General features: G+C 34.4%; 2 protein-coding genes across 3 annotated transcripts; one reads left to right on the forward strand and one right to left on the reverse strand.

The window, feature by feature from the left end:
• Positions 1-273: 273 nt before the first annotated feature.
• LOC143469252 (armadillo repeat-containing protein 3-like) lies at positions 274-9,265 on the reverse strand. 2 transcript variants are annotated; one of them, XM_076966889.1, is made up of 21 exons: positions 8,763-9,265; positions 8,533-8,650; positions 8,187-8,312; positions 8,008-8,073; positions 7,596-7,771; positions 7,221-7,347; positions 6,968-7,035; positions 6,375-6,561; positions 6,053-6,205; positions 5,747-5,855; positions 5,497-5,616; positions 5,300-5,429; positions 5,050-5,186; positions 4,778-4,946; positions 4,552-4,652; positions 4,209-4,355; positions 3,578-3,649; positions 3,379-3,443; positions 1,799-1,910; positions 1,108-1,270; positions 274-987 (listed from the first exon to the last, which is right to left on the reverse strand). In XM_076966889.1, exons 1-21 carry the CDS (start codon positions 8,808-8,810, stop codon positions 784-786), a joined length of 2,598 nt encoding a protein of 865 aa, XP_076823004.1. In that variant the 5' UTR covers positions 8,811-9,265; the 3' UTR covers positions 274-783. The 2 variants fall into 2 exon arrangements, with proteins under 2 accessions (XP_076823004.1, XP_076823005.1); XM_076966890.1 differs by lacking the exon at positions 4,209-4,355.
• A 2,184-nt stretch (positions 9,266-11,449) lies between these two features.
• On the forward strand, positions 11,450-13,663 carry LOC143469297 (Golgi SNAP receptor complex member 1-like). The gene is made up of 8 exons (XM_076966946.1): positions 11,450-11,652; positions 11,808-11,995; positions 12,082-12,183; positions 12,343-12,434; positions 12,649-12,723; positions 12,911-12,940; positions 13,073-13,155; positions 13,354-13,663. The coding sequence occupies exons 1-8, from the start codon at positions 11,634-11,636 to the stop codon at positions 13,476-13,478; spliced, it is 714 nt and encodes a 237-aa protein (XP_076823061.1). The 5' UTR covers positions 11,450-11,633; the 3' UTR covers positions 13,479-13,663.
• Positions 13,664-13,723: the final 60 nt, after the last annotated feature.

Genomic DNA, 13,723 nt, shown 5'->3' on the forward strand with positions numbered 1-13,723 from the left:
CGAACTGTAGATGACCATTACGATGCTTTGGGCTATGTGTGTTTCGCTTTTTGTTAGTTTCTTGGTGGCCAAGTTTTTCCAATTTGTTGTTTAGATGATACCTGTTGAAGAAGCTCGTGTGTAATATATTTTTGTTAGTTACATCTCGAACACAAAACATTGAAACTGAAACATGGTCTCAAACGACATCTTGTGAGTATCGCCTGAAGAAACCTGTGCGTCAGTGTGGAAACACGCTGCTGTTATGCGAGTTCGTTAAAAACACAACCTTAATACCACTTGAGTGCTTTAATAATAACATATGGAAGCTGATATGATTTCATTAAAATATTCAAGGTTTGAAGTCCCACATTGACGCTTTCCATCACAGTGAAATAAAATGCCCTATTGCAAATTTGCCCAGGGTAGAAATAAAAGCAAGGGTATTTCCATCCATAATTGTACGAAAATTGGACAAAAAATGTGACTTTTGCGTTGTAAATTAACATCTTTTCTTACATACACATTTCAGATTAACAGTTTACATAAAACTGCTTCCGTAGAAATTGCACCCATGCAAATGTTACTCCTGTGCGCAACTGTGAAACATTTGATTTGACGAAAAACGCCATCAGCGTTATAAGATAATATTTTCAACCAATTAAAACTGGGTTAACACACAGCAAGTTATCCCATCAGTGCAATTAAGTGTGGGTGCAATTTCGTCGTCTCCATAAAAACTTAACATATGCAAAAATAAACAACAAATGTAAAAAGAAAATGCTTCTACAACAAAGCTGGGCATCAGATAGATTGGTATTGAACTGCCTCTGGTGAATCCATTTTGATAAGTGTCCCACACTCATGAATGAGATCTACAATGTATTTTGTCGGAGGATAGGATGGCGCCCCCTTTTCTTGAGTTGGTGCTACCATTACCTCGTTCCATGCTCTGTTGTACTGACCACGTACAAGTGAACAAGGTACACCTATCTTATCAGCTAGCACCTGAATTAAACCATATTCCTCAAAATTTAAAAATATGTCTCAGTATTGTCCATTATTGCAATAATGATATTAGTACGTACACATATAAACTTACAAATCTATATTTTACGTTTCTTATACCTTATAAAGCAAAGCACGGTGGTAGTGAACACCCTTCTGGATTTTTCCTATGGGTAGGATGTTAGATTTGCAGTCACATTTGAGTTCAGCAATGTGAAGCTCCCAGCTGAAATCCATAAGCTTTCCATGTTCAATTTCACCGCCCATTTTTTCAACAACATATCTGAAATAAGAAGGATGAGTACAAAAATCAACAATACTAGCACTAAAAAGTTTACTAAGTTTGCAATGATGCACATTTCTTAAGCTATGTAAATCGATATTCATACAGGACATCATTGGGTATCCATGTTGTCATGACAACAAATAATTACGAACTGATAAATATTTCTGTCTTGCTAATGTAGCATTACTTTCATCATTTTAGATTTACAGAGGTCCAGAGATTAACGTGCTTATTGTAAACTGTATTCCTATCGACATTCAACCAGTGTTGTAATGACTCGAGTCACACTATGACGATTGTGAGGGCTAAAAAGAACACTTTATGTACAAAAACGGAGCATTTTCAAAAACATTACAACTCTTTGTAAAAAGTATCAACCAGACTAAATTGTAGACAGTTATGGCCTTATAGCAATCAATTTAACGCAACACATAATGCGTCGTCAAAATAGTTTAGTGCACTCAACATGCCACCATGGTAGTGAACATGAAAACATTTAAAACTATTTCAAATGCAATCACTAACTGTGCAAGTGCAACAATTTGCTCCTTCATTGTCGACATTGGCTGTATGTATTTCGTGACATCATCAAAGTACCCCTGCAAGGCATAATCCACTGGTGGACGATAGATAGCATCTGTATTGTGCAGGAAAAATATTTTAAACTGCCACAATTTATTATGATGCATTACACATGTAAAGACTGCTGCAAGGTTAACACAATCTTAGTAAAGATATTAATGCATTATGAAGATTGCTTAAATCGTCAGTTATCAATTTGCACGCTAATTTGTAAGAAGTTCTTAAGATATGAAGTGGGTTTTATTGTTATGTATTAGCAATGAAGTACTGTAATATGCAATAATTACTAATAAAAATGTATCAGCTGTAGGCCTATTACAACTTGCAAGTCCAACTATAAAATAAGTAAATGCACAAATTTTAATTTTGTTGTTAGTCCATCCATGCCAATGTTATGTACAGGGTCAGTTACATACAATAAGATTAGTAACTGTTTGTAAAAAAGGAAGAAAGTTACCATCTTTGTTTGGTGCAAAATAACAGAACATTTTAAGTATAATACTACAACTAATGTAACATGCATTTTATAAATGAAGAAGTGTTACGTGTATACATTTTTTAAAACAATAAATTGGTTATGTCGACATTCATTCGCTACTGGTAAATAAATATACATTAATTTATCAGAGCATGTGAATTGTTTATAATGTAATAACACGAATCACGGCAACAGCATCTCTGAGAGAATGTATTGCTTGTACCAGTGAACAACACTGACATGATAAACTATTATTTCGGTTAAGTAATGAACAATGCAAGATACGTTTCTATCATGACAGACTTGTCTCAAACAGTGTGAGTTAGAGAGATATGTTTTCTAAAAACTAGGTCTACTTGATGCACTGATATCGATTATAAAGTTCAACCTTTTTCTTCCTGTTGCTTTTTCAATTCACGCTCTAACTGTGCTTTTAACAAAGCTAGAAGAACAAAAAAGTCAAAACTGGATAAACTGCACATGCTATGGTGTAAGACCCATTATTGTAAACTCCCAGATTCAGCTAACACCAACTATGTATGAAAATAGGAAAAACTTGGAAGTGGCCCAGTGCATTAAAACATAGCAGACACTGCAATGAAGCAGTGTGCAAATTAAATCTATTTTCAAAAGCGGTTTCACCAAGAAGACATGAGAGACTGAACTGAGTCACCCAGAAAGTGGAAAACTTACATATTTACTAATAATGTTTCAGGTATTTGTTATTTCATAAACCGAAAAACAAATTTTCATCACAAAATTTTAAAAGTAACGCACTATTTTCATAAGTGAACACTGCAAAAATTATAAAAATCTGAAATGCTACTTCATCAAAAAATTTCAATAGTATAATCAAACGATAGGTTTATCAAACAGGTAATAATGATAAATTACTAAACTATACATATCTGAAACAAATTAAAGACATCAACAAAGCACTTCATCTTTCATTCGGCACTTGATGATGTTATAAAGAAAGCATCAAACAATGTTACCGATGTACACAAAGAAAAGTCCCAAGCAAATAGACTCGAAAAAAAAATACCTTCGCGCTCTGCCCTGAGACGTTCTGCCTCTTCCCTCATTTGAGCTTCCTTGTCTTTCTTCTTCCTGAAACAGAATGGGTAAATTTTGCCACAAAAATGACTTTGTTGAGATGAAAACTGCAAACTAGATCTGGAACATTTCAGCGCCATGGCGATGAGGTGTCAAAGGCCACCATGTAATAATGACTAGTACTGTACCTTCGTGAGTAGGAATGCTTTGAACCAACCCTGCTGCCTTTTTCAGATGATTCCTCTTGGGAAGATTTTACACTAAAAATATGATTACATTCAATGACCATCCATGCTATTACCTGGTAATGCTGAGGATACCGAAGTAACATGCATTTGCATAAATCAATGCAGTAGTATTTAATATTATAAAATAAGATCCATGCATGCTCTTTATCTAAGTGAGAAAATATCATATTTAACAAAAACTTCATAAGACAAGATATTAGTTTAATAACATTGTATGAAAATCACTGAGTGTCATTGTCTTGCCGCTGGGATTAAATTCGTAACATACTGGTACAGAATTAGATCACTTTAACAACTCTGTTTCAAGTATGAAGGATAAGTAGCCAGCATTACGTAACAATCACAGCACAGCGTATTTAGTGAAAATAGCATAGAATTTGTGATTAATAGCTGCTGGTTTACTATTATCGCCTAAGATCACATTTTTAGTTATCAGCAAACAGAAACACTTCAACCAAAAAATGCCCGAATAGATTTGAAAAGAAAAGCATTCCAAGCAGAAGGCAAGCAAATTAATTATTTTGGCTGATTTAACGACTAGTTAACTGCGTTGCGTGCACATGCATTCAACCTCGAGAGGATTTCATCTTTAAAGTGTGGGACGGGACTTTTGACCCTAAGGGGGGTGGTTGGGGTCTCTGTGCGTGGTTCAGTCAAAGATTCAAGATCGGTTTGATCGATTTCTGCTTCGTTGCCTGAATTATCTGCTTCTGCATCACTTTAACAACAACTTATTGTTATGCACTGCACACTGCACATTCTCAAACTAAAACTTTTAGAAGCTACAAAGCAGTAAAAATCCAAATTACATGGACAAAAATTCTCCACACATTGACTAGGAAAGAGCAATGAAAAACATGTTTGCATAAACACTGCATATAACGCACAAACAACTCATCAGCTAAATATCTTACGGGTCTGAAACTTTGCAGTTGACGAGTAGAATCGGTCTTCTTTGGTTGATTTCTTGTTTAGATAGTTCTTCCAGTGAATAAAATTTACTGTTTGGCCGCAACTAAAGGGATAGACAGTCAGTCAGACAGGTTTAGACACACTCACACAAAATTAAGAAACGATGCATTAGCAGTTTGACAATTCAATTCAAATTGATTTGCTGTACAGGCAAACTGAAAAGCTTACTTGTCCTGAATCATAAAACCCATCAGAGACAATATTATGGAACGCCAGTCTTCCTGTGAGACTGTACTTGGCTGGGAGGTTGCTATCAAGCAGCTTCTCAAATGCAGCGATACTGTAATTGCTGCAACGCTGCTCTGAATCGTTAATCTGTTGAAGGATTTCCAAACCCCTGTTGCAAAAATTATACTTCTCAGAAAGTAATGTGAACAAATATTTCGGTCCTGCTCAAAGCATAAAAGTGTAACACAGGGGCAGAACTCAATGGCATTTACCCCAGTTTTGCAATGGCAGCAGCCGTGGGAGGGTCAGCGCTGCATGCAAGCACTGCCCATGAAGCGTTCCTTCGAACTTCGTTGTCATTTGATAGCAAGAGCTGGATCAGTGGTTCCAAGCCACCGTGAGCACGCATCTACATAAGTTTAAAACAACTTTGACCACATATTGAAAGATTTTGCTGACAGTATAGCCTCCACACTATAGAAGTTCTCCAGACTATCTAAATAGAAAAATAAGAAGTCAAACCTCTGCTCTAGAATCTGCCCCAATTACATAGGCAGCCACAGTTTGTGCGATTTTGCTCTGCACTCGAGGACTTGATGACTTCAGAGGCTCAGTAAGCGATGCTATGATTCCTTTTTTAAAAATGTCCGTTCTAAATATAAATTTAGCATTAGAGATCAAACGGAGAGTCTGCAATAATTTCAATAAACATCAGTTACCGAATAACTACATCTTGGGACATATTAATGAGACAGGCAGCTGCATTAACCACAATTCCTTCCTTGGAATTTTGAAGAGAGGACAAGAGTTGTTCCACACCAGTTGATATAACAATTTCACTAAAAAAAGGGAATGAAATGTATTTCAACAGTGACATTGGCACAGTTATCTATTTTATGAAGAACTAAAGGATATTGAAGCATGAAACATAATAAATATTGGCATCCTAACATAGCAGTAATGTTTTACTTGCAGTTGTTGGTATTATTCAATGTGAGATTAGCAAGTGCCAATGTAGCAGCTTCCCGCACTAAAGGATTTTCGGCAGTCAGCAGATGAATAAGTAGTGGTATGCCCTCTGCAACGTTTTAAAACATGACTACTATTTTTCGAAGAATAAATTTTTAAAATCATAGCTAAATGCTATAAAACATAACATTTATCTTGTCAAAATACGTTGTTTGTGAGCCTGTTTGATAGTGACAAAACACAAGCTCGAATCAGAATAAGCAGTGCTTGTTTTGTACAAAAATCTACACTAAATATGGAAAATACCTGACTTTCCAAAAGTATCTTTAGCGGCCAGGTTGTCGGCAAAGGTTGCTATTGCATGGCAAGCTGCGATTCGCACCGTGTCATTCTCTGAACCACTCATGGCTATTAAAGTTTTTTCAACCTCCTGTTCATGTAAGATCTTTCCATTTTCGACTGAAAAAATTAATTAATTTAGAACAAATGTATTATAACGTTAATGATAATAAATTTTATCTACAGACTAAATATACATACAAATCATCAACTTTTACTTAAAAACAGTAATTTGTCTAAAACGTACAATATATAAGAAAGATTTTCCTTTAACAAGTTGAAAAAATACCATTCTTTGAAGCTCGTGCAATTGCGTGTGCAGTGTGAGCCTGGACTTGGGGGGAAGCTCCAGGTTCAGTTGCGAATCCGAGCAACTTCTCTAAACCTCCTGTGCTCCGAACCTCATCCAGTGAATCAGTATCTTCCAAGCAATTGGACAAAACACCAAGACAGTGCACATGTAAGTCATCATATTCCTAAACATTATGAAGAAAAGAATTGGTTAAAAGTGCTTTGTTGTAGTGTGTATGATATATATAATAAGTACGGTATGCTACTGAAATTAAAGTTCTATCGAAGCATGTTAAAGTAAGCTGAAATTATAATTCATTTAATTACTTCAAGTTTTTCCAAGCTGGAGATATCGAAAATTGCTTATAGTCGATATTTGACAATACAGGCATTTGTTGGGACACGTCAAGTTACATCAATTTATCAGAGATTTTGAGCTATGCTAAGTTGAGTTAATGAGCTTTCACTGTATTTTAATTTGCATTTTGCAGAGACCAGTTGAGTTACTTTCAGTTTGACTTTAATGAGATTCCACTGTATTTCTATTTATAAGCGACCTTGTCAAAGTAAAAATCGTATAGAAATTTGAACCTTGTTTCCAAGGAAATTGACAAGCTGTTCAAGGCCTTCATGTTCACGTAATACCATCCTCGATTCTCCTGTTAAATTCAGTTGATAATTACCACAAAATTAAGGCACTCAATTCCTAATCATTTAAAAACAACATAAGGAAAAGTTTTAGTATCATATGATGAATAAATTATACATAAACTTTCTAAATTATCCCAACTTGTCAAACAGGAAAACAGCAAACGACTGTCATGATTTTTAACCTACAACTAACCATCTTGAGTGACGGCACAGAGTGTATTAAGAGCAAGTTCTTGTATAACAGAGTATTCTGACTTTAGAAGCTCCAGCAGCAACGGAATTCCTCCTAGTTCACGAACAGCTGATCGACTTTGAAAATCCTACAAGGTTTTATTACACAAAATTTTCAACAAGACTCCGTTGTGGTTAAACGGTATCAGGACTAATTGCACATGATATAGCATATAAGCATACATATAAATTAAACGTAACATGAAACACGACAGATGAGCAAAAAACGCAGACAAACAGAAGTGATGTTACAAGTGCTGGTTACAACGACATAGTTACATTGGAAAATGCATGCTATAATATTTCAGTCGTCTCTACTCGAAATGAATTTGCAAACCTGGACAAGATTGCAAATCGCTTGGACAGAGTTCTTTTGCACATCTGGGTCAGGTGAAGCAAGAAGATTGATGAGCGGTTCGAGGCCATCAGCTTTGCCGATGCTGAGTTTGCTGGAGAAGTCCGTGGACATGTGGGAAAGAAATAAACTCGAAAATTCATTGCACACATCATCTTCTACAAAAAGACAGAGATTTGGTTAACAGAAAAAAGTATTAACATCTAAACAGTGGTTGAGTAAAATAAAAAAAAAATCATTCACAATGCGATTAGATTATTTAAATGTTATGCGATGTAACTAACAATTTCATAAAAGCATCTGTATATGATGTGCTAACAAAGATTAATATCAAAAGTTACAAACCTATTATAAATTTAAGGTATACAGGTTATCCAAACACAAACAAACTCACCATCACCGAGCAATTGTATAGCGGCTGTAATGCTATCAGTCTTTCTAAGGTATCTTCGCACATCAGCTACATAAACAAAAAAAATAATTACATATATGTATCCCCTTTGGAAATGTGATAAACATTCACTCCTGAAAGATTTTTATATCAAACCACCATTTCCTTTTATTGGGACTTACGATGGCCAGCCATAACACCAAATGCCATACAAGCATATCTCTTCACTGTTTTTTCTTCGTGGTTAATCAATTTTATTAATTGCTCCATCACTCCGAGTTCAAGAAGAATGGATTTATTATCATCACCTGCATAGACATCATATTCTCATTAGTAGATGAAAGCACAAACAAGTTATAAGCTTTCTTTAAAAATTCTGTCGCCACAGCAAATTTAAAACAATGCAGAATGAATCAACATTTGAACATCAATTTGTCAATTATATGCTGTTACTAGTATTTTCAGGGTAAGGTTTACGATTTATTTTAGAAATGAAAATTCAATTAGGATATATTATAACTGTCATACATTTATCAGCGAATCGATATATTGCTTCGCAGGCTTTCATTAATACTTCATCTTCATTAGATTTTAACATCAAAACCACAGTGCCGGTCTTTTTGCTTTCAATTGTGAGAGGATCAAACTATAAAAAACAGAAAAAATTTAAATTCAATAAACAATTTCGACCGGTAAATTGCTAAAACTTGAATATTTAACTATCTTCTTTTCAAAACTACAAAGAATCCATATCATACCACATCCTTTGCAGGAGTTTCTACTTCCTTTTTCATTTTCTTGCCCATTGTGTTTTACACGTAGTTCTACAGTTTAAAGCCTCAAAAACGCTATCATGAAGCAAGAGAAAAACAACTTTATAAAATTAACAAAAATATATTATCACAATCACGCAGTGTAAAATGGCATTTTTTTTCAAACAAAGGCAATGAATCAGTTCTAACTTCAAGCAGTAAAAACAGTTCACAATTATTTTATGTGTGAAACAAAAAATAACCGGAGAGTAACTAAATTTGAGTAATTACCAGTACCCCTATCACATACACGCTGATAGCAAGCTTAACTAACTGAGTGAGACAAGGTAAAACAAGTTGAAAAAAGCAAATAATGTCACAAATAATCTGAACAAAAAAGTTACACATACATTATTGAAAATGATAAAAAGTCATTTTTCATTTAAAATTGAAATTTAACATCTTTGAAATTTAACGTCTAATTACAAAACAAATCAAGATTAAGTAACTACAGGATTTCAGTAAGCTTCTGTAACACATTTAGTGGCGTTTAAACAAAACTGATCCAATTCTCCATCGCCTCCATAATCAAGATTGTTAATATCGCAAGCAAAAACCTCTTCACCATTTACAATTAACCGCACCATATTCCAATCTTTAATTTCTTTTAGTTCGACGGAATGTCCATTTCTTGTTAGTTGAGTTTCTAAACCCTTTAATCTAGAAGTTCGATATTCAACAATGCCACATGCTTCATATGGACCATACTGCATAATAACTTCGGCATTTGGTGGCATACTTTTATATTATTAAGGCAGTTATCAAACACAGTGAAAACTTATATATACTCAATCTGCAAAACTAAAAAAGATGGAAGTACTGTATAACAGTACTGGGGTGCAATTACTTTAATAAAAATATAGCCCAAGTGTACTGTATGGTATATATTGGAATATTCATCCTTGAAACGGAGAAAAGTTATTGCATAACTTAAAGTTGACAATACTTTCTCATCGCTCGAGCAGGGAACTTTTCTGTGTGCCTTTCTTGATGGTTAATTTTGGAGTTTCTTATACTTACGCACTTCCATATCAGCATCGAATAATGAGGAATTATTAAGTCTTGGCTTCTGCTTTATTACCTAACAAATCTTTCCCATTCAGAATCCAAATCTTTTAAATGTTTAGTTTTTTTCTAATATTGCTCGAATTCATGACCACAGCGAAGCACCAGTACCAATAAACTGGAGCGAGCATCATTAATGTTTTGCTTAAACGCATTGCAATGAAAGTGTAGTACTGTCGAGCATGGAACCACAGCCCGGTGCCCTGGCCACAACACTACCCAAATTAAAAAGTTTAAAATAAAATCTAAAATGCTTGATTGTATTTTGACCTGTCTGTCTATCTGTGGATGAGGTTGTGATATCTTTCTGCCTTGTTTAATACTGTATAACATGCTGCTCAGAGTTTTACAGCTAGGCTAAGCTAGTAAATATTTTAATATTTGTAAAGCTTTTATGATTTCATTCGAGCAAGGTATTCTTGTAAAAAGTCTATTTTCTTGAAACAATGCAGTTGTTCAAGAATAACATGTTTTATGAAGTTATATTAACGCCATTACCATCATTCCAACCATACTCGAAGTAAACATGAACAACGATGTCAAAAAGCAGCTTCTCTTCGTTGTCATGATTATTGTTAAAGGTGATAATCCAAAATTGAGAAATGCATGAATATCACCAAACTATTACAGATAAGGAGTGAAAAATCAGCAATACAATTCATCTTAGCATGAAAAATGTTTTTGTTGTTGAATATTTTTGTTTTACGATTATGATCGATAATAACTAAAAAGTCTAATCTTAATTTTTTTTTCAATTTAATTACCAACGGAAATATTTTTACAAGAGAAATTTTGTTTTCCATATGTACCGATTTTGTTTGCAAAGAAAAACTCAAAGTTTAGAGTAATTTGAACTTTTGATCTGCATTAACTATACATTTGTTTTGTGCGTTTACCTTTAAACATATTAAATAAGAGCCTAGTATTGTAGACTTGCTTTATTTAATTAACAATCAACTTTAATTCTAAAATTAACCAAAATGTACGTTCTAGTAGAATGTGTTATGCTAGGGATTATTCTATCTGAAATTAGTAGTGTTCTTTAAACCATTATGAAACTATTAAAATTTATCTTTGCAATAAGTTAGCTCCTATGTAAAGTCACGGCTGGGTGACGTTGGAGGAACTGATGCATTTGTTTACGGTGTTTTCTGATTGCTCATTCCATTCGGAGTCACTAGACTATGTCACTAATCACTATGTTATGGTGCTCTTGTTTTCGTATGAAATTGGATTGAAAGGTTGACAAAACGTAGATTTCGCCTAAAGCAGTTTAGTTCAACTTTTGGGGCCTCATATACTTTTGCACTTAAACCTAAAGGCCTGAATCCCGATATGGGAGTGCAAAGGCTGAAAGCACAGAACCCAACTATTGATTGCACACGTTGTAACAATTCAGCGCTCTTATAAAAGTCTAAGCATAGTGCGAAGCGTGTTCTGGCCGAAAACAATGGCTGCGCTGAAAGTGTTAAACTAACTGCATGCTCGTGCATTGAAAAACTGTTGTTGTAAAACAGTGAAAATACTTGCAACTTTTACCATACCGGTGGTAAGTTTGACATGCTCAGTCTTACTTTTTCTTATTTTGTAGGCAATTCAACAAGGCAAGTAGACTAGACCTATAGACTGGAATATTTTGACAGTTAACCTGGTAAAGCCAGCATATTTCAGCATTGTATACAGCAGTGTCATGAGCATCAATTCCTAAGCTGTTTCTTCAATTGGCTTAACCTGTTAATTACATCTTTAAGTATGGAAAATCAATGGGAAGGTAAGCTTTGGGTTAAAATGGGCTGGGTTAAAATAAAATCAACGACTGCTGCCAAATGAGTTATCCTCCGTACATAACAATGTAGTTGTTTGCTGCATATTTTTAGCTAATTTATAACTCTTTATTTTATTACATACTTAAGTTGTTTAAATTAGATTTGCGAAGGCAAGCCCGGCGGTTGGAAAATGAGCTTGATTTGAAGCTTGTCTCTTTTAGCAAGTTGGGCACAACGTTTGGACGCAATGCTGCGTCAGTTAGTGACACCACTCCACTGCTCAACAGCACCTCAAGTGAACATATGGTAGAAACCATGTCTATGGAAATAGAACAACTTCTTGCGAAGGTACCGGTACTACCATTACCATAGTGATTATGAATACCAAAAGGCAATAAGCTTTTGCTTCTATGCTCAACAAGTTTTACTTTAAGTTAACCGGAATGAATGACGAAATGTCGGAATACCTTGAATCTACAAGTAACACCAGTTCTGCCATGATGCATACAATACAAAGGCATAGGGATATATTACAGGTATGTTGATGAGGAAAACGTGATTACTAACTTTGTGACATGTCTGGTATATTTGTTTTCAAATTACTCTGTGCATGTGTATAGTTTTTTTATTTGTTTCTGGACTCTGGAGTAATATTTTTATATTTGACAAGTTATTATAAACATATTTTTTGCTAGGATTATTCACACGAATTTCGAAAAACAAAGTCCAACATAAATGCCTGTCGCGAAAGGGAAGATTTGTTGGGATCGGTCCGAAGAGATATTGAGTAGGAATTTTAAACAGTCATTTTACCATTATGCGTGACTATAATGACAACCATTATAAGTTCTGTAACATTTTGTTTTGTCTATGCATTGAATAAACAAATACCCATATAAAACTTGCAATACAAAAGATAACGTGTTAACATTTGCATAATGATACTTTGTTTGCAAAATGCCATAATTTGTACCTAGTTGTTTTCATGTGTTGTTGTCCAGTGCGTACAAAAGCTCAAGTGGTGTAAACAACAGAAGAACAGATTTGTACATGAAGGAACACGAACATCTTAGAAAGTGGGTCTTTGAAAATTTGTTGATGATTGGAATTTTGCAGCGATGATGTTAAGATACTGTGTTTCATCATAGTAACATTACGTATCTTTATACTTTATTACTCCACTTTGCATATGTGATGTTAGGCTTAAGGTTGCTACAGATGTGTGAAGTACTGGTTAAATTTTCAAACAAAATTTTTTTGCAGTTCTGATAGACTTGCCGATGAAGCAATAGAGTAAGTAATACTATGATTTTCCATGTACACTTGCCGAGCATTACTTCATGAAATGATTATCATGCAGAATGCATAATGTCTCCAATTAAGTATGAATAATCAACTATACAGGTATGTCATATTGTTTTGTAGAATCGCCATGGCAACAAAAGAGAACCTTGGACAGCAGAGAACAGTGTTTAAAGGAATCACAACCAGATTAACCACTTTAGGCAGTATCCTTTTGAATTTTTATGTGTCTTGTATATTTAATGTTATGCAATTATTTCTAACATTTAGATAAAGGTATTGTAAAATAACATAAACAGTAAACACAGTGAAGACTTTTGCTGACTAAAGTTTCAAAACAGCATCTAAAATCTGTGATTTAGAACATTGCAGAGTTTGCAACCTTAACTTTGTATCAAATTAAGACCGTTTTCCTGCAATCAACAACCTAGTACAGAAAATCAACTTGAGAAAACGCAGAGACTCACTCATAATAGCAACAGTTATTGCAGTATGCATTATACTTATTCTTGCATACTGGCTGCATTGAGTAGCAATCATTGCGATGAAATTATTTAACTACGCAAATTTGTTCCCACGACAAACTGCAATGATGGACTGGCTGTTCTTCCAATAGAGATCACTTTACTGTGTATACAGATGAAGAATGCAGTTTAGGACTGGTTAGTCCATTTGTTGATGTTTTAGTGACATGTGAAATATATACTGCTGGTATTTTTTTGTCTTGTTCTATATTCTAAATTAAGTGTTTTATTAATACCCTTTTGTCACGCA

This window comes from Clavelina lepadiformis, chromosome 8 (genome assembly GCF_947623445.1).
Source record: "Clavelina lepadiformis chromosome 8, kaClaLepa1.1, whole genome shotgun sequence".
NCBI lineage: Eukaryota > Metazoa > Chordata > Ascidiacea > Aplousobranchia > Clavelinidae > Clavelina > Clavelina lepadiformis.

Excerpts from the sequence above, each read along its gene's own strand:
- LOC143469252 (XM_076966889.1), bottom strand. The coding sequence starts at position 8,810 with ATGGGCAAGAAAATGAAAAAGGAAGTAGAAACTCCTGCAAAGGATGTG. Across the intron at positions 6,562-6,967 it reads TCAATTTCCTTGGAAACAAG|GAATATGATGACTTACATGT; the intron begins GTTCAAATTTCT and ends CATAATGTTTAG. Across the intron at positions 4,356-4,551 it reads AACTGCAAAGTTTCAGACCC|TGATGCAGAAGCAGATAATT; the intron begins GTAAGATATTTA and ends TTGTTGTTAAAG.
- LOC143469297 (XM_076966946.1), top strand. Across the intron at positions 11,996-12,081 it reads TAGAACAACTTCTTGCGAAG|TTAACCGGAATGAATGACGA; the intron begins GTACCGGTACTA and ends TTTTACTTTAAG. Across the intron at positions 12,184-12,342 it reads GGCATAGGGATATATTACAG|GATTATTCACACGAATTTCG; the intron begins GTATGTTGATGA and ends ATTTTTTGCTAG.